General features: G+C 38.8%; 1 protein-coding gene across 1 annotated transcript; it reads left to right on the top strand.

Annotated features, from left to right (window-relative positions):
• The first annotated feature begins 852 nt into the window (after positions 1 to 852).
• LOC110047124 (uncharacterized) lies at positions 853 to 22,938 on the top strand. Its single transcript, XM_089292336.1, has 16 exons — positions 853 to 1,234; positions 3,581 to 3,675; positions 4,075 to 4,155; positions 4,323 to 4,421; positions 5,033 to 5,119; positions 5,373 to 5,459; positions 11,200 to 11,304; positions 11,469 to 11,588; positions 12,104 to 12,208; positions 13,441 to 13,560; positions 14,223 to 14,297; positions 15,149 to 15,253; positions 15,691 to 15,777; positions 15,972 to 16,058; positions 19,132 to 19,434; positions 19,810 to 22,938. The coding sequence occupies exons 1-16, from the start codon at positions 895 to 897 to the stop codon at positions 19,990 to 19,992; spliced, it is 2,079 nt and encodes a 692-aa protein (XP_089148462.1). The 5' UTR covers positions 853 to 894; the 3' UTR covers positions 19,993 to 22,938.
• The last annotated feature ends 4,555 nt before the right edge of the window (positions 22,939 to 27,493 follow it).

Genomic DNA, 27,493 nt, shown 5'->3' with positions numbered 1-27,493 from the left:
TATTACTCTATATTTTATATTCTTATCTATTGATGCTAGAGACTGTTGTGCCACATTCGTTTTATCCATTTTGAGGAGCTGTCTATTTGGGCGCTACTACACGATTGCATTTCTATTTCTATCGAGATAAATCTGCTAAATGATTTGCCAATAAAATATTGCTATCATCCCGGCGTAGAACTATCCGGCACTAATTAGGCCATCCACCACATTCCTTTAGGTACTTAAATGACATACTTATAAAACACAATAGGACATCAAAATGTTTTGACAAAACCCTCATTACCCTTATATTTTCCAATTCCAAGAGATAGAGCTCGAGTAGTTGTTGGAGACTGGTTATCATAGTTTTATGTTACTTCATGTCAGACAAATTCGGTTTTGCAGCGGTTAATCCCAATGAGTTGATAAACTGTTAATATAATCCAGAATAATCTGACAAACAAACCCTTGGGCAAGGCTCCTTTAAAATTACGCAGCTTTGTTACGTCATATCCTAACCAAACAATCCGCAAATTCCTGCGTCTCAAAAATACTTGCTATACATGCTATCATTAACACTGATATTATACACTGGGTTTTTACATATCACTGACGTTAATTAACTAAGGTATTGCATTCTACGGCATATTAAACGCACCACAATCATGAAACAAATTTTCACGAGATTGTCGCTGTGACAATATCATGGAAAATACTTGCATATTAATTTAAAGAGGTTTAAAGAGGTGTCCAACCGTAACCGTAATTTGTTTTGAAATATTTTAATAATAACAACAACAACAATGGAATTGTCTCAAACCGTCAAACAAGCCTTAAGGACTTGAAAAACAAGACAGAGTGACCCATCATCTGCCTTGGTTCCCGAAACTATCAGCCGGAGGACAATTTAGAATGCAAGCCGCCGGTGGGCGAATCGTGGTAAACCCAGCATTCAAAGACTGGGTTTACGAAGGCCAGGAGTCCGATTTCAGTGTGACCCCGATGAAAAGGCAGATCACGTATCATGTGGAAGAAGAGATTGGCACCACTGGAACTAAACATGATCCATGGAAGCAAAACGAATCTCACAGACAGGTCCACTTTGAGACAGCTAAGCCCGCTCAAGGATCAAATCGTGCTTTGCTGACGCTATTGAGCCTTGTGTGTTTGATCTCAATCGCGGCTCTTGTACTCACAATATTAATGGTGTTTGGGAAAATCGACGGCGGATGTGGATGCTCCGCAAACGAAGGTTAGTAGATACGAGTGGCCGAGATATATAGATCGATAAACAAGTAAATAGATCACGACTTAGCATTACTGCTGCATACCAGGTTATAAGGTATGTCTTCGTTATTCATGCAGCTTTTTTTCTAACCACTCGAGTTAGTCTTCTTTTCTTTATTTCTGATATATTTTTTTTATATCCCTTAAAGATTTTAAAACGATCTTTGATTAATATCACTATTTTCTAACATTTCTGTACATGTCAAATGAAAATGATAATCTGATAAAAAAAAAAAAAAAAAAAAAAAAACAGAACCAACGGAAACTAACTAAAAATGTTAACCGCTGAGTTTATATCCTATGATACCCAATATAATGAATCAGCTTTAATTTAATCGTGCCTCTTTGCATGATGTCGTGTTTCAAACAAGAACATGAAACATCTAAAAAATACACATTGTCCAAACTTCACATTCCTCTTTGTCAGAGATTGACAGTAAAATAGGTTGTGCATATCAATTTTTTTTTTAATAATACGAAATTCTTTTGAGATCACGCAAATGATACTGTTTTGATTACGTCACTATCTGATCACGCTAGAAAACAGTTAATAAGCGTGTATTTAATCATTTAGACCAGTTTATATTAGTATCTATCGCGTTGAGAGTAGGATTTATGCTTGAAGATAGTGTGAACTCCATATCTGGTTTTTTTTTTTTTTTTCTGATACCATAGTAAAAAAAAAAACCGCGTTAGATCAAGTCTTATAATCAAAGCAAAAACATGATACCATTGTTCCAACAGTGATAAAGTTATTTTATTGTGTCGCCTCTTTTGAATTTCTTATTGTTGATGGTAAACCGATCGTCGAGCCGCCATTATGAAATGATCAATGTATCAATTGTGCGAATAAGACAGACGAAACTCAGTATGGTTTCCTATTACCTTGATGATAACGTGCTCCGTATAGGTAATCAGTTACACAATGGCTTCCGAAAACTAATAAATTTAGACCTCGCAGAGGCAAACAAAAGCTCAATGGCAATCCTTTACACGATCCCGTTAATCTACTTCAATCATACAATAGGCAGTGGAATGTTAAAATAGTCACTTTTATTGGAGTCGGAGATTAAATGACGTATTTTCAGGGTTCTATTTGGCGCAGATGTCATTACAGATTATACTATGTCCAACAAAAGTCGTCCGTTCCGGTCTTTCTGACAAAATAAAATTGAAAATGCAAAGTTTTACATCTATTTCGTACTTGTTTGTGTTTAATCCTTGCTTTTTATTCCGTTTGAATGTTTGTTGCAAGAAAAATGAATACAAACATACCTTTTATTTATCCTCGGTCGGTGCATAGTAGGGCCGAGCAAAACAAATAAAAAAACAAATATAAAAAGGTTTCAAAAAGACTCGACTGGTAAGTTGGCTATTCAAAGTCACAAACGACGCCGACGGTTTGAACTCCGATCTACCATGAAACAACTCCAGCTTGCGGTCTGAGCGGGACTTGAACCCGCGACTTCCGGATTTAGTGTTTAGTTAAGCTGCCTCCTCCTTGTTGCTATTGTTTTTACTTTGTAAAAACGACAAGAAGACGATGTTTCTCAGAAAATCATGTTTGTCGAGCATGGCTTGATTTTACTCTCTTACCCTTCATAACACCATGTCTTGACGAAACGAAACAACTGAAACAAAACGAATCGGAACGGGAAAGGTGTAAAACTGGAATATGGATATCAAACATGGCATATAATAATGGTGGAAACGTCATATGCATAGATTAGCCTTCGAAACTTCAATTTTCGGAAACCATCGCAACAATAATTTTCAATCAAATCATACTGTTTGCCTTTTTCATACTTTTATTCTTACACTCTTCCTAATCATAGCTACATGTACGTATGTCTAAATGATTGATCCCGAGTTCTAGACTTCTTTTACAGATGACGGTTTTTAAGAGAAAGACGTAGCCGTCGACTTAGCAGTGGACAACCTTAAATTAGCATTCCTTTCCTGTGTTAAAGCTCTTACCTGAAAAATAAGCTCTTAAACTCACCAGAAATTTATAACTCTATGAGTGAAAATGCTAGTTATCTCAGTGACAAACAAACAAGAAGCGGGGAACAAAAATCCTCAAAGAAGAGCTTACATAACTTGAATATCGACAATAAATTTCGTAAGCGTCTATGAAAAAAAGTGGGCACAAAAGATATTTTTCCTTACTATTTCCTGTATATTTGAATTCTAAAGAAACTACGGTCTTACTTGTAGATGTCAGTCTTTCCTCCGTTACATTTTCTTAGGAGTATAATAATCAAGGGCTCATCAAGAATGTGAAGTTGATCATTTTCTTTTTTTCTTTTAGCTTCCCCTATAAGTCTCACGACAGGTTCAGAGAGTGAAGTGTTAGCTAGGATCAAGCTCCTTCAGGAAAACGTCACAAGCCTCCAACTGGGTTTGGTAAGAACATGCGTCAGAGTGCTTTTTGTTATGCCTCAAATAGCCTAAGGGTTCCAACAGCGCCAACTTCCCCTCCTTCCGAGAGTGCGACAGAGACGGCAAGAGCTAGCGATCACGTGTTTCAAAGGCTAAATATGTCCATTGTCAATTAGAACTGATGCTGCTGCCGAGTTTCCTTTATAACTAATTAGAAGCTTTTTCGCATGGTAACGAAAAGTTTTTAGTTAAGTGCTAACTGTATCATACATGCATAAAACAATCATACAAAAAAACTAGGGAACTGTATGAGTTGAGCCAAATTAAACGACTGTTACAACTGGCTTTCAAGTGTGTGAGCATGTTAATTGTTAGCCACACATGAAAGAATCAATCCACTTTCATTCTTATACTCGTTTGTAGGCAGAGAAAACCAATGAGCTAAAAGAAATTCGTTCATCCCTCCAAAACCTTGAAGAAAAATGCAACAATCTATCAATGAAGGTACATGCATTTCTATTTAATATCTAATGGATCAGATGTTTGTTGTTGTTGTTGTTGTTTATGCTCTTCTTTTCCGTATCGTCATGAATCAAAATTGGAATTTACTTGACCGCGAGACGTAAATTCAAGACGTAATAACAATTTATTGTCTTGTTATTATTCTTTAGATAAAATCGACTGAAGTTAAACTTCAAACAGCAGATGATTTAAACTATGATCGCCTTCAAAGAACTATCAGAAACGAGACGTTAACTATTCTTTATAAGGTAATCATGAAACATTTAGCATTTGCACTGAAGGAATATCAGCTGGTGAAAGTATGAGCTGAATAAGGAGGCGTGGAATCCCGTAGTGCTATTTCTCAAAACTAAATATTTGTCAATTCTGCGCAGGAAATTTATTCAACTTTGGAGGTCCGGATTTCAAATCTCATGGACGCTACTCCTGAAAAACTCCCGCTCAAAGCGATCGAGATTTCCAAAAAAGATATGTCGAGTCGAAAATTTCTATTTTATTTTCTGAAAATACCCGGATATTCCTGAGAACTTTCTAGAGGTCCTCTGGAGGTCAGAATGTCTCTGATCAAGAGCAGTTTCACGCTGATTCCTTTTATTTGTTGTTTCGTTTCATCTACTCTACTTTGGTTAAGCTTAATGTAATTTAGCTTACCCTCAGCTTAGCTTTGCCAAAGGTTCGCCTGAGCCAACATAAGCTTAGCTAGAAATAGTTACTTTTCGTTTCTTTGTAACAAAGTTTGCTCACCATGCGCAGTTGGTCAAAACTTTGTTTGGGAATTTAGACGAGTGCGACGGAATTTCTGATCGGGGTCTTTATTTCCCTTAGCTCTTTTTTCTAATTGCTGTTTGGATTATTGTAGTTGAACGTGACCGAAAGTCAACTCCAGATGAGTGACAGCGATTTAGCCTCTTCGCTTCAAGAAACAAGGCTCAATCTGACCACAAAGGTTTGTTCCTTTGCACTCTTTCAACAAAATGTAGAATTCTGCTTTTAACCTTTTCTGCTCTCTAAGAATTGTGCTTCTGTAAACGGTGGAAATCTACTCTTAACTGTTTTGTTTACAACTACACTTTATGAATGTGTTCTGTTCTTTTGTTGATGTTGCTGTCGCAATTGGCGTTGCTGTTGCTGTTGTTCAGTATTGCCTGAGCATGCTGAGGATTAATTGCTTATTTACTTCTGTTTCTATTATTCTCAACATAAATAAAACAATTTTGCAGTTGTTGGACTCCGAGCAGAAATTACAAAGTTCCATTGAGAACATAAATCGAACGCTGGACGAAAAGGTAACATGACTTTTGTATTCAAGGTTTGTACATCTAAAAGCCTTTTTAGTTATTTAATCATGTAAAATGTTGATCACATAATGTGCCCTGCGATTATGTATGGAGCCACCTTAAAGTTCACATCGGCAACGCATCGATCAAACGCAAAAATTTAAAACCAGTTCTGTTTTTTTTTTTTTTTTTTTTGTGACCTCGACGTTTGTAAGTGTTTGAAGCGAAAATGTCCAGGACACTTGTAAGAAAAGAACGGAGCTAAACCGAATGAAAGATCGCAAGATTTCATTTTTTTTTTTTTTTTTTTTTTTTTTTTTTAATGCATTTCCAGCGTACAAAGCTTAACTATTAGTTTTAAATCACTGTCTTAACTTTTAGCTCGATTTACCTTATGACTCAATATTCCTATAAGTATTTCCTAGAGTACATACTTCTTACTAACCTCGCCTTCTAAGTTACGGACCGAATTTTTTCCCCCATCGATTTATGGCCCAAGCGCGAAGCGCCTGACGGGTTCGGGAACGATTTCTATCCACACGGAACGTCCGGCTTCAGATTTCTGACGCACCTCGGAAGCAAAACGAGCCAATTTGAAATGGTTTTTAAGTCATTAGCACGCTTTGATATATAATTTAGAGTGTAAGAAAGTTTTAAGCTTTTTATTTGCTACAAAAGTTAAGAACACTTGGCGATAAATCACGGAACAGTTTGGCAACAAAAACAACTTTAAATTTCATGCGGGCCGTACAGGCGAAAACGGCCCGCTAAATTGACCAATCACAGCGCCCGTACTAGTTGAGGGATATAATAATTTAGATTATTAAATTCTCAACCTCGCATAATGCAATTCTAGCTTTCTGATTGGTTCACTGGATCTCGATTACCAGCCATTATACCTGCGTTTGACCTTATATGGAAATTTATAATGCGGTAAATGTCGCTCGGCACAAACCTTTTCGCGGGAAGCCAAGTTTCGTCGCCAAAAAATGGATGAAAAAAGCAGATTCGGTGAGCTATCTACAGAAGAAATACAGGAAATTATGGACAATGCCGTCCCAGTAACAACAAAAGAGCCACAAAGTTCGAGATTAGATTATTTAACGGTACGTATACGTTAAGTTTCCCTTAAAAGTTGCAAAATTAAAATATGACCGTCGAGATTTTACGCATTCATGTAGATTATGTAACAAAAACAATGTTTACCTCAACAGAATGGCTTACTAGTCCTGGTGGCATCAAATTTTCCAAACGGATGTAAGAAATGTCAAAACAAGAACTGAATGTTTGTGTGAAGTGTTTTTATACTTCTGCGAGGAAGAAAGATGGCACGTATTACAAAAGTTGATCCACGAAATCCACAGGAGCCGCCATTGATCATTTCCTTCGCACGCCGCCGCACAACAAACCGTTTTCCACTATCTCTGACCAGGCAAATAAATTATTTGAACATTTGTAGATGGCCTCAGGAAAACAGACATCATTGCCGGCGTAGTGCATAAGACAGCAATTTCCAGTGAGCAGATGAGGAACTAACCGAAGTAAGCCCGCTTCTTTACCAGCCACGAAAAACCATCCGGGCGGCCTCGGAAATAAGATAGTTTCTGTCCCTGACTCTGAATCTAGCCAACAATGAGCTCCACACATACAGCTCGAAATGCCAAGGCTTTCAAAGCAAAGGAATCCTGAAAGAGGTATTGTCGAGAATAATTTTGGCACAACGTCTGTGTCACATGGCGATCAAAGTTTTCCGCAGCATTATTACAACGGCAATGTGCAGTGCACGATTATACGGCTCTTCTCCATGACTCGAACTTGAACGCTTTTCAAACTTTCTGACCAAGGTTATATTTCCTTCATGTGGTAGACGTTCCTTGAATTCAACTTGATTGTAGTTTCATTCAGCAAATTTGCTTGCTTCGCTTTCAAATTTCTCATTCAACTAATTTTACAAACGACGCGCATGTCATGTGATTTCCCACTTGTTGTTGTTTTTGCCACATCGACTTCCGGTCGCTTAGTAAAATTAAAATCCAATAAAATTAAGCTATAATTTCCAAGTATACAAACGCACCGAATTAATAAAACAATTATTCCATTCGCGCTTGTTGGATATGAGATTGGTTATAGCCAACTCGGCCCTACGGGCCTCGTTGGCTATTTACCATCTCATATCCAACGCGCGCTCATGGAATAATTGTTAATTATTAAATTCTCAGCCTCGGATAATGCAATTCTAGCTTTCTGATTGGTTCACTGGATCTCGGTTACCAGCCATTATACCTGCGTTTGACCTTATATGGAAATGAAAGCGGCAAATGTCGCTCGGCATTGGCTTTTTCGCGTGAAGCAAAGTTTCGTCGACAAAAAAAATGGATGAAAAAAAGCACATTCGGTGAGCTATCTACACAGGAAATACAGGAAATTATCGACAATGCCGTCCCAGTAACAACAAAAAAGCCACAAAGTTCGAGATAAGGTTATTTAATTAACGGTACGTATAAGTTAAGTTTCCCTTAAAGTGCCACTGAAACGAAATTTTCGTATGTGAGATTTTTGCTTAGTAATAAAGTTTCAACCTTACTTGGAAACACTGCAGACTTTTTTTTCGCATACGGTAAGCGAAAACTGCTTTTTCAGCCGTTCGAAGTTGGCTGGTTAAGCCCAAAATTGGCGGCCATCTTGGCGCGGCCAAAACAGCCTAGTGACGTCACTGGTTGTATTACTCTCATGCCGCACTGAAAATTTAGAGTGATAATGGGAGAAGAGAATACTGTTCGAAGCCCCCCCAAAAAACATCTTAAGGACATCTCGGAGCTGTAAAGGAGATAATAACAGTAGCCTTAGACATAAAGAGGTAGAGAGTCGATCCTGGGGCTTTTCAGTCTATTTAATTGGATATTTGCAGGATATTTTATGTAAGCAAGCAAACGAGTGGGAGTTCTTAGATCGCAAAATGATCGGGACTCTTGGTGAAATCGCCAGCACTCAATTAAACAATATCTAAACTCATAAAGTAAAAAAGACATGAAAACAAGAGAAAGCGGCTTTTGAAAATATTATCCGGAGCGCTGCTGCACGAATCGCAGCAACAAAGTTAACGCTTCGAGTTTTCGAGTCGCTTCGCTCCGAGGAAACCAGACGCTTTGTGAGTTTCACCGTGGATGAGATTGTGCCACAGTGACCGTTAGTCCAGTTGTATCTGCTACATCCTACAAGTTATCACAACAGCAACAATTTAAGAAACCCTCTTCTTTTATATGAGGGAGCGAATTTAAACTATAAAGGTAAACTAAGCTGCCATGACCCTACAGGTATGTTTTCAGGAAACGAGAGAAAGCGTGACAATGTCGGCGCCGAAAGGTCGTATATGCAAATTAGTTCAAACTCTGTTTAATAAACCTTCGAAAGGAGTGTAAACTAGTGACGTTTTAACCAATTGCTTTGAACTTGGATACTATTAAATGAACTGTCATAGACATAAGTATGTGCTAAAGAACTCACAGTAATCCATCGGCCGTGAAATATTGCAATATAGTGCAAAAGAGAAGCGAAATTCCCGCTTTGTTTACACTGATACGTATGCAGCGATAAAGCAAACCCCGCTGCGGATCACAATTTTCAAAGATACATTTTGTCTATCACAAGAACTCTCACTTATTAGTATCATAAAAAGATGCCCTCTGTTGGCAAAGAAGTACTGGACCCAAAGCTTGTGGACCGTTAATAACTTCGTGATTGTGCGGATGGCTGATGCGCTTACGGCTTTTAATGCGGTAAAGTTGCCGAGGATATATTCGAACCTTGTCAATAGACCTTAGATAAACGTGAGAATCTAAATTTCAGAACCAGGCTGAAAACAGGCGACGAAATATCGTGTTTAGGCTTCAGGACTTGATATAAAAGTTGCCACACTCGTCTTCGAAATCTCCAATCGAGTACTCAAGATGTTCGAAAAGTATACTGAGCTGTTCTAATCTGTAACATTTATTTTGGTGAATCTACACTCTTTGGCGCCCTCCAACGTTTATGATGTGTATTTCCTGTCAAGGCTGGACAGAAATTACAAGGTAGAAAACCAGTAGGTATCGACAATATGAAGAATAACCTTGAATAAATCAAGTGAAAACAAGAGAGAATCTATAGCGCTTCTTGCGTGAATACAACCAGTGACGTCACAAGGTCCTTAAACTCGGTCCCAGAGCCCGGACACAGTTTTGCTCCAAAAAGTCGATTTCAGCAGCTAAAAAAAGCACTTTCCGTTAGGATTTGACAGAAATAAAATTTGCCATTATTTTAAGCACGTTTGAAACTATAAATTGGGCTAATAAAAGAGAGTACGAAAATTTCGTTTCAGTGGCACTTTTAAGTTGCAAAATTAACATATGACCGGCGAGATTTTACGCATTCATGAAGATTATGTGACAAAAACAATGTTTACCTTAACAGAATAGCTTGCTAGTCCTGGTGGCACCAAATTTTCGAAACTGATATAAGAAAAGTCAAAAGAAGAACTGAATGTTCAGTTGAAGTGTTTTTACTCGTCTGCGAGGAAGAAAGATGACACGTATTGCAAAAGTTCATTGATTAAATCCATTAGAGCCGCCGGTTGATCATTTCCTTTGCACGCCGCCGCACAACAAACCGTTTTCCTTTATCTCTGACCAGGCAAATAAATTATTAGAGCATATGCATTTGTAAAAGGCCGCAGGAAACAGGCATAATTGCCGGCGTAGTCCAGAAGAAACCAGTTTCCAATGAGCGGATGAGGAAACTGTTCGACCAAGCAAGCTCGGATCGGCCGAGAGCAAAAATCCCGCACAGCTACAGAGGACGATCTAGTTTCATCTCAGTCTCTTTTTTGGCCGACGACGACGAGAGAATCAACGACAGCTAGCGCCAACAATTCTGTCCTTGCGAAAAAACACCTCAAGGAGTTGAGTGTTTTGAGCTGAACCGAAATAAGCCCGGTTCTTTACCAGCCACGAAAAATCACAAGGGTGGCCTCGGAGATTCTGAAGATGAATCTGACGCTAAGATAGTTTCTGTCCTTGACTCTAAATCTGGCCAAAAATGAGCTCCACACATACAGCTCGAAATGCCAAGGCTTTCAAAGCAAGGGAATCCTGAAAGGGGTCTTGTCGAGAATAATTTTGGCACAACGTCTGTGTCTCATTGCGATCAAAGTTTTCCGCGGCATTATTACAACGGCAATGTGCAAGTGCACAATTATTCGGCTCTTCTCCATGACTCGAACTTGAACGCTTTTCAAACTTTCTGACCAGGGTTATATCTCCTTCATTTGATAGACTTTCCTTGAATTCTACGTGATTGTAATTTCATTCAGCAAATCCGTTTGCTTCGCTTTCAAATTTTTCATTCAACTAATTTTACAAACGGCGCGCATGTCATGTGATTTCCCACTTGTTGTTGTTTTTGTCACATCGACTTCCGGTCATTTTGTAAAATTAAAATCCAATAAAATTAAGCTATATTTCCAAGAATACAAAAGCACCGAATTTAATAAAACAATTATTCCATTCGCGCTTGCTGGATATGAGATTGGTTATAGCCAACGCGCTCATGGAATAATTGTTAAATATCCCTACAAGTATCCTGTTTTCTCGCGAAATATCAGGAGAGGTTCCGAACCAAAACAATATTTAACTTGAATTTGCACAAATTTACTTGCTTGACGGTTTCACCATATAGCAGTTGTATATTTCAGTTTCTGATTGAACAATTTTAGGTACAGCAGCTGGATTCGACTATAGAAGTTGTATTTACATTGGCTAATGATACGGAAAGGAAATTCAACAACTTCACGAACACTACCGAGGCATCCTTTAAACTGGTGAGGCTTGACCCGTGATAAACAATTAAATGATAAACCTCTTCTGTACGCAATTTGGTGCGCTACAATTTCGAAGTTCAATATATTAGCATTTGAAACTCGGAATAAGGATAGGCCATTCAGATCTCTAACTTTATTGCTTTTATCATTATACTTTTTAACAGAGAGCGACAGAGTTTCGAGTGCTAAGGACAGAACTAAACTCAACTAGGAGTGAGTTGCAAGCTGCAGATAGTGATTTTCAGAACTCTTTGTCAGATGTCAACACAACCCTGAAAGCAAGGGTAAGCCAGTCTATTCAGTATTCTTTACGTTTTACGTTTATTTTTTAAAATTTGTCCACTTAGATGCTGCCGTTGCTTGCTTGTTTGTTTGTTTGTTTGTTTGTTTGTTTGTTTGCTTTTTGTTTCTTTGCTACAGATTTTCTTTATAGAAGATTCCTTACAAAAAAAAATACTCGTAAGGTACCGGATTTTCAATTTCTGTTTTTAAAATTAAACAAGAGTTGTTGAACGACGGTTGAACGAAAACCAATGAGGTCAATTAAGTGATCGAATTGCATGTAACATAAACATCATAAGTTTATGTAGACCGAATTTAACATTACACTGAGAAACGTGCAATGCAAAGACGCAGCTGGCGAACTATCCCGGCTATATTTAATGAGGAGATATCAACTCAGGTAGGCAGGCCGACCCATTTGATTATTTTTCACACCACAGATATAAAAACTTACCCACCTGCAACATGTACGACTTTTGACCAAGGCTCTATCCTCCTCATGTGTTTACCATTTCAGATCGACAGTCTTGACTCTGACACAAACCAGTTGTCATCAGTTCTAGGAGCAATACGAAGCAACCTCGATAAGCTCAACAGCACATTGGTTAATACTACACTAGAGGTAGGTCTGGGAATGGCCAACATTGTCGAGATTTAAATCTGGTCATGGACCCCAACCTGTTTATGCGTACTTTAGGAAAATTTGTGAATCATGCTTTTGACAAGAAATTTTTAACCGATACATTTGAATTTTAAAATTTAAATCCTATAATATGAAAATTGTTTAAGATATCAACATATTCTGGAAAATTAAATTTAACACGAGAGGCCGATAATTTTGAAATTCGCCAAACAAGCGTCACAAAAAGCCTCTCAATTTCTTCAAACGGGCTTCACAAAATTCCTCATAAATTAAGTCTGAGAATGGTGAGCTATCAGGACCTATCAGCATTCACATACACTGAATGGCTCACGTACAAATAGCGGGAACGTGGAGACAGAATACCGCCTAGGTTAAAGGTTGACGCTCAGATCCAAAGCTTACTAGGCAATAACAAAGCTGGGTCAAACACAGTGGTACAGTCAGCGCAACAAAAAGTATAATTTCACAGACTGATTTCATAAGTTGGTGCCACGTGCAAGTAGAAATAAATATTCGATCCGAGTTATTGTCTGTTTGTCCCTTTATGTCCCCCAAAATACCTTTACCCCGGCAAACTACATCATCTACGAAGAAACCGTTACCAGTTTGCGGCAAAACAGGTTTCTTTTACGGGGAGGAACAGAGCTGCCAAGTCGAGAACTTCTAATCATCGTCTTTTCGATTGCAATGCATATGAAAACTGATAAAAAATGATAAAATATTCAAGATCTCTGGCTTTTCTGTCACATTTCCCACGCACAGCTTGCCACTTGGGAATAATGAGCCTTGACATGTGAAAACCGAATTTTAAATGCAAATAGTCTAGGTTTACCAGGCAAAGTCAGCACGCAGATGCCACCATTTTCTTCTGTCAGAATTAGATAAAACACGTACCATTAGAGCACATTTCTAACTGAGTGTCGTAAACCCAATAATAAATAATCACTCTGGTCAATAACAATGGGCTCATACAGACAATCTATTGAACAAATCAAAACTCCAAGCGAGTGTAGGTAGCTGATACGAAGCGCGGGAAAATTTGTGCGCGCGAATCACGATTGGTTGGCTGTGCTTCTCGTTGGATTTCAAAGTGGCGTGAGTAAAACCAAAGCAAATACGATTTTTTTTTTTTAAATAAACGTTAAAACCACTCTATCAGAGATGCGTTTCTGTTGTAACTTCAGTTTTCGACAACACACTTCCATTCATAGGTACAAGATGATCTCTTATCACTTAAGAGAAGTTTAAATTCCACCGATGACAACCTGAAGTCTTCAGTTGGCAACTTACAAAACGTCATTGGCATGTTAAACACAACTTTTTCAGACCAGGTAAGTCGCGGTGAATAACCAATAACATCTAAGTCAATTAACGAGAACGGTTTATATATAGTTTTTGAGAGGACACGTTATTCCCGTGACAAAATTCGGTGTCTTTTTTTCGGTTTATTCATGACGCGAGGTGTCTATTCAAGACATATTCTAATTGACTTCTCCGGCCAAATGTGCATATCTGTAAGTTCTAAATTATTTGAAATCCAATTGGCCCTATCAAAGATGGAATTTTGCATTTATCTATGCCATTTTAGTAAAATGGCGCTAAAATTCACACTTGAACACTACCAAGATAAAGGTGCGCGTATTGGTTCTAACTATTTCGTGCCGAGTTGATAATTGGTTTTCATGCCTTTAGGTAGAGACTGTATTTTTCACTCTACAAAAACACGAAAATGCCTGAGAACCTCATGGTAACCAAAGTGAACTAGGATAATTTCCTTTGGAAACTATATTTGGACCAATCCTACCTCATGTTAGTTATAAAGCTGTTGCATCAGCGATATCTGTGGCATTATAGCCTAAGCCAATGGCATAGCAGAAAAGGAGAAGACGGGCCAAATTTCATCCGTTGAGACTAGACGTTTCTTAACCTACTATAAAGCTATCTACAGCGTTCGTTGTTTTTAAATGTGGCATTTATTTTCACTGCACTTTAGGTACAAGAGTTAGGGCAGGAGGATAATAGACTTCAAAGTGACCTGAAAGAAGTCAACACTACTGCTCTTCAGCAGGTGAGGTACCGATAACCGAGTGACTGATCTATTAAATATAGACTAGTATTGTTTAAATTTACGACCAGAAGGCACGCGCGCGAAAATTACACTCCTAGGATGAAATGTAGGTTCCCGGCTAGCCAATAGGATTGCGAGTTTGCCAACAGGTACTGAGTATTGGTTTTCCAGCGGCATTTTTCTAAAAGTAGTTTGATACAAAACAATATTAAGTTTAAATAGAGTACTGCTTTCCAGGAATAATCATAGAGGGGCCAAGCAGTCAAGCAATGTAAGGTATGCAAAGGGGGTATAAGATGAAATATTGATATGAGAAGACTAGGACGTAATAGTATGCAATAGTTTACAACTAATCACTGTTCTTGAGTGGAAAAGTTATTTTTCTTTTCCCGAGAATCTCGATGTTTCGTGAGACGGAGCCGAAGCAAACATCGAGATTCGAGGGAAAGCAAAACTGATTGTTTCCCAAGGGACCAGTGATTAAGTGATTTGTTATATAGTTGGAGTTTAGGGCAAAGTTGTATGGCAAGCAGTTAGTGGGAGAGCAGGCGACAATTACTTTATTGCTGTCCATTTTTGCCCGGTGACCATTAATCAATCAGTGGAAGCGCGCGTTAGATTCGACTAAACTCCATCTACAATCCCATACAACGTTGAAAATCAGAAGAAATTGCAGGTAGCAGTTTTCAACATTGTATGGGTGGTGGGGGGCGAGGTTAGGTAGGTGAAGTTGTATTCACGTCTGGCGTGTGCGCAAAAGCACTAAAAGTACAAATTTGTCCTAAGACTTTTGGCCGTGATTGTAGATTTTTGCCTCTTTTAGATCGTGTGATTATTGTTTTATTCGTCAGATCGAGCAGCTCGGTTCATCCATAGCTGCAGTGCACATGTTGGCGAACCAAACAGTGGACAACTTCAACATTTTCAAGACAAATACTAGTAGTTGTCTGGCCTTGGTAAGATAATTTTCCATGGATCAATAATGACTAGGTCTAAAATAATTTGAAAATTTCCTTTTCTGTTTTATAATACTTTTTCTTGCCGCGATTGTTTCAGCAGGCGATGAATCATAAAACGAAAATCAAGCCTATTAACCTTTTTTCTTTCCATTTCTCAGACCTTCAGAAGGATTGTATTTTTACACTTACTATCACTTGATATACAACAGCAATGCAGCTGTTACATTAACATTATCATTCTAGACATATTTTTACTTAACTTCTACCTTTAAGCGGAAGGTCACTGGCGGAGAAGGAACAAGAAGATACCTATTTGCGAAATAAAATGATAAATACTAAATATATGTTTCTAAATGTTTACCTGCAACATGCATAGTGCGATTTCCGTGTCCCTTGTTTGCTGCTGAATTCTTGTACGTTCCACGTCACTCTAGTTAAACTCTGGGCTCGTTACTTTGGAGCAAAGATTGAACCTCACGAAGGATGAGCTATCTATGGCAATTTCTCAGACGGACACAGAGGTAAGGAAGTTTTTGTTCTTATTAACGAAATTTGTTTAGACCATGTTTTGCTGTGCAGCTCTTAACACACTCGACGTACCGTAATTAAGAGGGAGATAGCATTTAGACATTTAACATTTAGACATTTAGACGGTCTAAATTAGAATTCATATGAGTTACTATATTTTCTTCCACTGTTTTCACGTCTCTAACAGCTTAACAGCACAAAAGAAAGACTCAATCAAGAAGACAGCAGCATCAGAACACTACTGGACGATATCAACACAACTTTATCCATGAAGGTACTGGTCTCTTGTATAGACGTGCTGATAACGACATTTTTGACAATTTTCCGAAGATTCCCCACCACTTTCCGAAGATTTCCGAAGCTTCTCTAAAACTTATCCGAAGGCCACACGGACGTTTCCGAACATTTCTCGAGAATTTCTTAAGATTACGGAAGATATCCGAAGATAAACGAAGATTGCCGAAGATTTTCGAGGAAGATCCCAAGATGTTTCGATCATACACCAACGAACTTGAGTGCTATTTAAGAGTTAAACTTGAAATCATTGAAATCATTGATATCTTCACTAGGGGTGTCTGGAAAACTCGAATAGCGAACAACGAATAGTCGCGAATAGCGAACAGCGAATAGTCCCGAATAGCGAATAGCGAATAGTACGAATAGTGCGAATAGTCTCGAATAGTGGCGAATAGCGGCAAATAGTGACAAATCGTAGCAAATAGGGTACCCAGTATCTCGCAGTCAACCTTGCAGCTACGTAAGATGGGATTTTCCCGCTAAAATGCAGAGAAGCTTATCAGGACAAAAGATGTTTCTAAACGTAATTTCTTCTGTTTTGACCGCTGCAAAAGCGTAAATACGTCTTTATTAGGTTATTCTTATGTTTTCTGTTTTCTTAATGTCGGCGATGGACAGCCCTGGTCTGAGTCCGGAGAATAAAAGGTAATAAATTCACTGAAATTCTGTTGCTTATTTGGATAATTAATTAACGCTGACTATTGACGACTATTCGTCACTATTTGCCACTTTTCGCGACTGTTCGCCTCTATTCGCACTATTCGAGACTATTCGCACTATTCAGGACTATTCGCTATTCGCTATTTGGGTTTTCCAGACACCCCTTCACTAGTGCGGATATGGAAAATACGCCATCCGAGTCCCGGATGTGGATTCTTATGAAGTTTACAAGTCCGCTATTTTCCAGTAAAACACTCGTGTCTATATAATAAATTGATATATCGAACGAGGACTATTGAATGTAACTGAAGTGAAATTCTCGTCGCTTCAGTTTTCGTTGTTGTCTTTATTGTTACTGTTTTCAACCGAGTTCATTACAGCATTTAGCTATTATGAAATGGATTCGCAATAATTCCACGAGCAATTTACCGAGTGATTTCAATGTTATAGATTGAAGGGCTTGAAAGGGTAAAATGGGAACTGAGTTTTGCCAATTGCTTTTTCAGTGAAGAAATGAGATTTGGATCACTGGGACTGGCAGTTGCAACAAAAAATGGATATGGGGCTAAATGTGGGTACAAAAAAAGGCTGACAGATGGGATTTGGGTAAATTTAAGCTTTATAATTGTAGTATATTCGTTACGGGAAGTTGTGTTAAGCTGTTGTATTACCCAAGATGCTTAGAGAACAAAGCGGTTGTCTTGAGCAAGGCTTGCGAACTTGTGTTGTTATGTCACCAAGCCATACTTTTGCTAGTATGTTTCAATAATAAGATTTATGCACCTTCCCACTCCCATTCAGGACACTCAAGGCTTACTTTCTTATTGGCAAGCAGCACACAGTTGACCCCCTCAAAATCAGCACCAGCGGGATTATCTTTCTATGAGGCCCTGTTAGGGGGGGTACCCATGTCCCCTGTCTGAAATTCGCCACCAGCCATGTCGGCATTTCGCAAGATTCCTATGTCGCGTGTCGGAATTTCGTCTCAGAGGAATTGTGTTGGGAAATTTGACCTTGTTCGATTAAAACGAAGCTACACGTATAACACATCGTAATACCTTTGTTTATTGAAAAAACAAAAACCGACACAGTGCTCTCAAGTCTCGCGTATTGAGCATGAGGCTCATGCAAACGAATTCAGTCTTGCGTTCTCACGCTGGAACTATTATTTCTCACGCATTGAAGGTTCCTTGCTGTTTTAGTCAAGTACATATAAAATTATAACTAAGTATCCCTTTGGATATAATTTACTCCTTGTACGTTTTGCACTTGCTTCGAACACTTTTCAGCAGTACGAATTCTTACGCAGAGCCAGCATTCACTGGTCAGTGGGTATAATGATTACTTTATGGTTATTTTTAAAGCATCACATTTCGACTCAGAATGAAGGAAAAGACTTCTTGGTTACATGTGCTTCAATTTTTCAAAATTTTCTAAGGGGCTGGTGGCACGCTGGGGGGCATATTGGGGGTATGCTTTCGAGCGCTGAGGTTGCTAACCTCCTAGGGGATGTAGGGGCATGCTACCCCGGGAAATTTTGAAATTTAGATGCCTGGAATTGCTATTTTCAGCCTTTTTCCAGCCAGTAATTGGACCTAAAGTACGATCGAACCTATGGCTATTTTTACCATGTTTATGCTTAACAACCGTTCTTTAACTCAAAATCTCAACGGCCTCAATTAGATAATCTCTCATATCTATAATCTTCTTTTGAATTTGGCGTAACCCTTACCTTCTACTGAGAAGACCTTGGCAACTTTCCCCTGTCTTTCCTTTCCTAGTTAATAATACAGCTTCGTATTCTTTTACTGGCGGCCCACTAATAAAAATATGAAGCCCACTTGCGAAGATCTCTTTCCTTTTTCCTTAAGGGTGTTTTTAGGCGTTTTAGGGCACTGCTCACTCAGCTGAGAGTGAGAAAACATACTCAGCAATGGCCGACTCGATTTATTAGACATGGACGTTTGGCATATATAAGAAAGCCTGGGTTTCACGCGTTGTCGACATCGCGCGTGAGAGAGGAAAACACATTTAAAACTATGGAAATGCATCTTCACTTCGACTCAGACGTTTAAAACAATCACTGCATTCTCAGTTCCGAAATTCGTTGTCGGTCTATCTTGCCATTGGTGTCGCTTTCCCTATTTCGCCGAAGTAGTCTGTTGTTCGTCGCCAATTCACAGCACCCATGTCGCCGTTTCAAGGCCATCTCGCGGTCAGAATTTACCCCTAACAGGGCCTCTTCTATGTCTCTCATTAGATCTGAGCCGGTATAAAAGTAACTTAACTCATGCAAAGTGAAAATAAGTTGTTTTTATCAATTACTGAATGCAACGTTAGCCCTACTTCCTGTCCAAGAGAGATTTATAGTTACACTATCGATCTCGCAGGTAGACAACGTCAGTAAGCTCCAGGGCCCAATCGGTCCTCCCGGTTTCAACGGCTCTCAGGGACCGACTGGTCCTGCTGGACCTCCAGGATTCAATGGAACACAGGGACTCCAGGGTATCATGGGCCTTCAGGGGTTTAACGGCTCACAGGGTGCTCAAGGTCTTACCGGGTCACAGGGACCTCAAGGCGCAGGAAACATTTCTCAGTGTGAACACAAGACAGATTCGGTGGCAGGAAGCCAAAATCCAGTGACAATATTTTCTCCTTCCGCTCCAACTACGGTCACTTTGGAAGAGCCGAGTGTAAGTAACTGTTTTCTACTCTAAGAGAACTGAGGACTTTTTAACGTTCTGTGATATTCTAAGCTTTACATCATTATAGATAATTGTCGAATTGTAATTAAATAGTAATTAATAAGCAATATTTGAAGTATTATTATTCGAACTACCACTTATTTATTTAGTCTACGTCCACCTCGAATGTAGAATAACCGATTATATATTTTAATTTATCTCAAAACTAGACGGTCCAAGATTCACAGAGAATGCAACTCGTCTCATAGATGTCTTCTTAAACAGAACTTACAAGAGACTCAACATGATATTTTGAAATGTAATAATGTTTTTAAATAGCGTCGGTCTGGAAAGAATTTTTAAGTACTTTTTTTTTTCTTCCAGGGTAAAAGGATAACTAGCGTCACATGCTCAACAGACAGAGCTCAACAGTATCTTCTTAGAAGCAGCATAAACCCCGCCGACGGTGTTCAATTTTACTTTTGTGATTGCTACGGACACTATGGAACTGGCTCGCAATCCGTGGACTGCATCATACATTACTGGGAATGCCCGCTTACCACTTAAGAGCGAATGTTCCCAATGGTGAAACATATCGCGGCAACAGCCAAAAAATAAATTCGCTCATATTCTCAAGTTAGGTAGGCCTTAGTGTCAAACAAATCACGACATACTTCGTTTGGCCGAATATCGATTTATTTACGAGAAAAGCGATAATAGCCGAATTCCGTCAAAATGCCGCTTTTGGAGCTCAAAATTTAAGACGAATCTCAAAGCTTTACGTCACAAAATCAAAGAACCTAGACCAATAAAAACTATCAAATCTTGAAAACCAACATCAAAATATATGTTGACAGCAATTTGAGCAATTCTTGCCTATATTTATTTGCAAAATCTAATTAAATAGGTCAAAATGAAAATAGGTCAAAGGAAACGCGTTATTTAACTATGTGCTACACGAAATAATTGACTGAAAATCTGGCTTTTGGAAGGCGATAAGTAGTCCTTATCGATCTCCAAAGGATTTTTTGGGGAAATGATTCGGAGCGCTTTAATCAAATTTGAAACTTGGATAAAATGCACCGATTCGACGGTGCCGTTAATTGGCCGGAACACATACAACACGCAAACTCGATTGTTTCGCATTTGAAGTCCAGTGTGCAATTTATTTAATATAACATCCTCTTACCTTCATGTCGCTGTATCAAAAAACAGGGCTGCAGTCCTGCTGAGTGCTGAACTGAATTGTTGCATCGTTCACATAAAAGCAATATAACTTGGAGGAATAGTGCTGCGCCGCCTCCTGATCTTGAGTTGTTTACAAAGCGTATTTCGCGGTTTTCTGATTCGAGGTTTCTCTGTTCCCATCTCGTTGAAAATGAGGCTGTAATCACTCCACGTAAGATAACTTTGTTTAAACATAAGTCTTGAACTGAACACCGAATCAGATGCGGGCAAAAATGGGGTTATTTCAAGGACATCTGTCCCTCGTTTGGCGGAATAACGCAAATTAACTTTAAATTCAAAACGAGGTGAACTGAACTGAAATCGAAAACTGCGGCAAAGTAACTTTGGAGGGGACGTAGGGAGAGTGTTCGCGTTTCACGCGCAAATTTTAACAAAATTCAAGTGCCACTTATACTTTTAGCTGCTTTTAACCATACGTTTTCATGAATTCACGAATCGCGTATGTCTTTTAGTTGTTTTTCACCTGTCACACAAATTTTTGCCTTCGTCACGTGTCACGTATAAATCCTTGGACTGTGAACTAATCGATCAGTTACTGTGTCGAAACTGAGTTTCGTTCCAAAAATATATTCACTTTTTATTGCCATTATTGCGAGGCCGAGAGTTTTAGTAGTACCCACCCTAGCTCTACAGATATTTATTTCTATATTACTTTATCTCCAGAGGCTACACCCAACTCAGGACGACTGCGGCCCAGGTAGCACGTGATCATATTTACATTTATCTTTCCCTATCAGTAGTCTAAAATGGTTTTTGAGCTCCAAAAGCGGCATTTTGACGGAATTCGGTTATGATCTATTTTCTCGTAAATAAATCGATATTCAGCCAAACGAAGTATGTCGTGATTTGTTTGACACTAAGGCCTACCTAACCTGAGAGTATGAGCGAATTTATTTTTTGGCTGTTGTCGCCATATTTTGAAAATAATTGATTTTTGGGCACTTTCGCTTTAAAACTCTGTCATCGTTATGCATCTTCATTGGACGGATATTGACTAATTAAGAGTAATTGCCACTAAAAATCAAAGAAATCGTGGCCACGGTCGAAAAATCGATTTTGCTCATAATTTGCCAGTTTGAAGGCCTAGGTAAGTAACTGACGGAAATCAAGTTAGTTTTTTGAAATATCCAATATAACGGCAGAAATTCACTAAAAACGGTTATTGCGCCGAAAGCTTAGATTTCACTTCGCGGTAATCCGAAATTTTACACTTTTCAGCTTTTTGCTACACAGTCGTTTACATCGCTGTGAAACGTTCTCAACTTTAAATATATACATTGATTCTTCCTTAATCAAGAGATAGTGATTATTTTTATTTCTTGTGCTTTCTGGCCGAACTGAGCCCCGATTAAGTAGACATACTTTTTTAATTAAAACAAAACTCAAAAGTTATGCAAATTCAGTGAGGAAAAACGCTGACCGGTAGTGCTTCAAATCGTCTGATATTCTAGCAAAAGACAGTTCAGTCGATGAATTTTAGGCTTACGGATTCATTTTTGTGGGATCTACCAGCAATTTTGCATGAACGCCGATCAAAAATCGAGAAAATTGCAATTCAGCCCCTTTGAAATTTGCAATGTAACGCAACACGCTAGAATAGGTAAAAATGTTTTGTTGGCTTGAGACAGGACAATCAAAGCCTATTAATGTCTTTAATGTTTGAAACGCTTTAGAAATAATATTTAACCTAGAAATTGCCTGTAATAGGGGAAAAACACGACTAGAACCAAACTTAATCGCTCCCTAACTCTCCCTGTTTTGTGTCACGCATGATACACTTGGCCGATGCTACAATCTTGGAAATGACAATCTGTGGCGAAGGTCAAGTAATTTATGCAGCTTCGGGATAAGTGACGGAGTGTTTGAAGCGTTCAAAGTATTTCCCCACCAGTTGCTCTTAGATTCCCTTTGCGTTTAGATAACTCCTCCCAGAAGCAATTCAAATCTGCAGGAGCAAGGATATTCGGGACGGCTAAAACGCACTGTTCAGCTTTCTCAAATAACAACGCGTACTAGAGCTTTACACTGCAATCCACGGTGCTACTATGCAGCGAGTACGTGACGGACTTGGAAGATGCGTCAAATCTGTAGAAGATGATGGAGCTTTCTCCAGAACTCAACCTTCAATCGCTTTTTCAAATTATGCAATATTCAGCTATCAGTTTGCTTTCCTTTGAAGCTTCGTTTAGAACAAAAAGCCTACCTTTGCATTCAGCTCATTGATCGGGGTGGAAAAAGAGACGTCAGTATCAGTTTCATGATCAACTTGCAGGGCGAGAAAGGAAGAGAAAAGAGTTGAATTGCATTGATAATGCTGGGGTGGGGATGAGAGAAAACTCCTGATAAATATTGCCTTGTTTACAAACCAAATTTGTGACGCCACGGTTGGTTTTCATTGCTATTTAGCACTGAAGCATGAAGCATTTTTGTAGCCAATGACATGTCGGTATATCTTTAACCTACGTTGTGGTTTACACTTCTGAAAAAATTAGTGCTACCTACTCTTTATCATGCTTTATCATGTAGTCTTGTGGATCGTTTTATACCACCAACTACTGCCTCATTCAGTTGACGAGCCTTTCTTCGACCCTGGTTTAACAAGCTTTTCAGTTCAAATAAATTAATAAGAAATAATTCGAAAACACAAGTATCCTGTAAGATGTTGGATGTTGCAACAAGGTGGCCAAACGTAATTAAGCAAATTGCGTGTGTGCAACATTGGTGACATTCTTGCGCGCGTCAATTTTTTTTCCTTGCTTCTAGTCCAGTTCTGGCCCTTTCTCTGTCACGAAACGTGCGTGACAAGGAGAGGGCCAGAACAGGACTACCTTGCTTCTGGATAGTCATTGAGGGTGTGACCGTTAAAACTACGGAAATTATTTTTTTATTATTCCTAAAGTATTTGCTTACCTCGACTTCCTTCAATGATGAAAACTTTTAGCACAAGGACTGGCGTGTTGCTTTTTATCTGGTCAGACTGATTTTAAAGTACAAGCCAGCAGGTGCAAGTCAAGGAGGAATATGTGTTGTTATCATTGAGGAGAGTTTCTGGTTCTCTGTTCATCAAAGACTTCAGTCGTCACTGGCGCGCCTGAGCCCACAGGGAAGAACTGTTCTGAATCTTCTAGTAAATTCACGGACTTGAATAAATTTCCATTTGCCGTGTGTGTAATTTCCACAGATCCTTGAGTGACATGAATCAACTTCTGGACCTGTACCTAATCAGGAGCCGGTCAAGGGCTCCTGACCTAATCAATGAGATTGTCGATTCCAAGACGTTTCTCGGTTTCTCGAAACGCACACATTCGCCAAAAATATTCTTCACGTATGTCTCAATGCGATAAATTCTGAAGGACTTTTAGTGACTTTTGATATCCTTGTTACACTGTATGAGCGGTATGACCGTAACTGCGTGCCGGCACAAATTCCACCGTATTGAAGAACGAACTCGCGCGGGGCGTCTATAACTCATCCAGCTTACTTCGATTCTTCTTTGATAAGTGCGTTGTTTGCTTAGTTATCGATACAACATTAACTTTTCGTGGGAATAGATAGCCTCCTACTGGCTGGCGACGGCATAAAGCTTGTAATCCCTAACATCGTTCCAATATGTGGGCAATCTTCTCTTATTAATGCATGATTTCGCACATCAACAACAAAGATCTTGTTATTAAAATTTGACTCATTTTGAACGGTGAAAAAATGGTTTCAAATTTGTTTCCCTTGAAAAATCGCTCGAGCGTGACACTGGGCAGCGAGAAGATGGAGAGTGCGATTTAAAAGTTTGGTGTTTCTTTTTCGCTTTTTTTAAAACTCTTGTCGGCGATTTTTTTTAAGTTACATACTACTTTTAAAGCTTTTCAAATGTAAAAGACATTAATAGGCTTTGATTGTCCTGTCTCAAGCCAACAAAAATGGTCTTACCTATTTTAGCGTATTGCGTTACATTGCAAATTTCAAAGGGGCTAAATTGCAATTTTCTCGATTTTTGATCGGCGTTCATGCAAAATTGCTAGTAGATCCCACAAAAATGAAACTGTAGGCCTACAATTCATTGGCTGAACTGTCTTTTGCTAGAATATCACACAATTTGAAGCACTACCGGTCAGCGTTTTTCCTCACTGAATTTGCATAACTTTTGAGTTTTGTTTTAATTAGAAAAGTATGTCTACTTAATCGGGGCTAAGTTCGGCCAGAAAACACAAGAAATAAAAACAATTACTATCTCTTGATTAAGGAAGAATCAATGTATACATTTAAAGTTGAGAACGTTTCACAGCGATGTAAACGACTGTGTAGCAAAAGCCGAAAAGTGCAAAATTTCGGATTATCGCGAAGTGAAATCTGAGCTTTCGGTGCGATAACCGTTTTCGTGAATTTCTGCCGTTATATTGGATATTTCAAAAAACTAACTTGATTTCCGTCAGTTACTTACCTAGGCCTTCAAACTGGCAAATTATGAGCAAAATCGATTTTTCGACCGTGGCCACATTTTTAGAATTTTCTTTGATTTTTACTGACATTTACTCTTAAAAAGTGATCGATGCTTTAAAGCATTCGGGGCCGTTTCTCGAAAGCCCCGGAAACTCTTCGGGCCCGCAAAGCCATCTTTGGTTAATCGGTATTTAAAGATCTAGACAGAGAGGTGTATACGCTTGAAACTTTTTGTATGAAGGGAACTTCCGTTTATATTGAGAATATGTGCATATATAAAACAGCTCTGAAGTCATAAGGTTTGAGATTTTGTTACAGCTTTTCGGGTGCGAAAATTTCTCGGGACCTTCGAGAAACGGGCCCCAGGCCCGGATTGTTCGAAAGGTGGATAACGCTATTCACCGGATAAATCGCTAACCAGCGGATAGCGTGATTTTTTTCGTTAACACTTCTTTATTCGGTGGATAGCGTTATCCAGTCTCTCAACAACTAGGACCAGGCTTTAATTTTTTGGATGATTTTGTCGACTACGAATAACGAGGTTATTAACTGATATCTATGTTAGTTAACATGCAGTTCTGCGATGCATGGTCCCAGTTTTTAATTTTCTTTCTCCTATCTCTCTCCCTATTCTTGTCAGTTATTTCTGTTCTATATTTAATAGTTATTTACCTGGAGGAAGTAGAGGTAAATATCCACCACTTTCACCGACACTGAGATGATTAATCATTTTAGTATATACCACACAAACTGAAAAACTACCGGACCAAAATATATCTTTATTTCTGACAATAAACAAACATGTAGGAAATTTCATTTCAGTCTGCTCGGAAGTGAATAGCACTTTGAGAATTGCCTCCGAGTTAAACCACTCAGAAAACGTGAAAAACACTATTTACTTGTGTTGTTGTGAGGGTCGAGACCCATAATCCCCCTAGAGTTGTAACTCCCATAGGCCCTTGCGGTATAAGTGTAATAAACAAGAAAGCACATGGTCGAAAGTGTCGACCGTGTTTGTCGATTAGTTCGCTGTTTCCCACTCGACACGCTGTCGAGATCCTGCTTTGAAGCTCTATCGGCGAGCGAGTAACATTGTGCATAGACCACTACATGTACTAAATATTTCTGCTTTTTTCCTTTAAAGCTAGAATTTCTCCTTGCTCATGGTAAATATTCGACACGTTGGAAATAATAAGAGGACATGACTGATCATGGCAGTTATGCACACAACATATCGCCTTGCTGTACCGGTATCGCAGAGCAATGATTAACCATGTCTTCATATCTTTCTTCATAGTCCAAATATATGATCTTTCATATATCACTTGTCAGCTGGAAATAGCATGCCCAAGACCCGTAACAATACTCTTCAGGCCGCTGATCATTACCATCTGATTATTTTCTGTAAGGGGCCTTGTGATTCAAAAGATGTCAGATGTCAGATGTCAGTTCCTCTAAAACCATTTCATAATTTACGAGAGAAAGTCACATCTAAATGCAATGTTGATGTCCATGTACAGAAGCATATGTAATTTTTCCCTCTACCCTAGGCAAGCCTTGTGAGAATAGCACCTTACCTGTTCTTATACAAATAACATCAAAAGAAAAATAAAGATAATTTCCTTACAATTGCGACGTGGATCATACTGCTCCCAGATTAACATTCCCAATAGATTAGAATCTTGCCACTAAAATAAGCAAAATATCAACTAGTTCAGAGATTTTGGAGTAGATGAAAAGAAATAAAATGACCAAATTTCCACTTGGCATTTGTTCATTGTGACCCAGTTTCTGGAAAAGTATTAATTTTGTCGAACCTTTCTACAGAGGTCCCCTTAACGTGGATATCGAGGAAAGTAGCGTGTAGAGATGGGGCCGTAAAGGGAAGCCAGTAAGGTTGTTATATGACTTTTTTTTCGAGGGGCGAAATATTTCAACTTTAACAATGCGTGATAAATAATCGAGTATCGCAGTGTACATAAAGGAACTCAGTAACGGTATTTTGAGTTATTTTGGCCATGACCTGAAAATAGCAGTTTACCTAAGACCGAAAAACTGAAAAGAGATCAAAATTAATCCATAAAGGAACACGGTTTGTTAAGGATTTGGAGAAGATTGCCACGGATTACAAACGACGAACTTGAAAAATGTAGGCTAAACCTTTTAAGATGCCCAAACCGTAAAGTAGGTCCTTTTAGGCTCGCGGTAGAAAACAAAACATTTTGAACCACACATTTACTATCAGAGAAGCACAGGTGAACTGTGAACTAATCTGTGTCTGATTAGGCAGAGTGGTCCGGCGACCTTGCTTAGAAAAAAACAATATCTGTATTCAAAAAAAAAAAAACTACACTTGAGCAAAATGGGAAGCCATTTTGTTTAGTTC

Source organism: Orbicella faveolata, unplaced genomic scaffold (assembly GCF_042242905.1).
Source record: "Orbicella faveolata isolate gen_17 unplaced genomic scaffold, um_ofav_v1 contig_24, whole genome shotgun sequence".
NCBI classification, from domain to species: domain Eukaryota; kingdom Metazoa; phylum Cnidaria; class Anthozoa; order Scleractinia; family Merulinidae; genus Orbicella; species Orbicella faveolata.
Note: the sequence above shows the minus strand (reverse complement) of the source record. Positions and strands in the feature narration are given on the sequence as shown.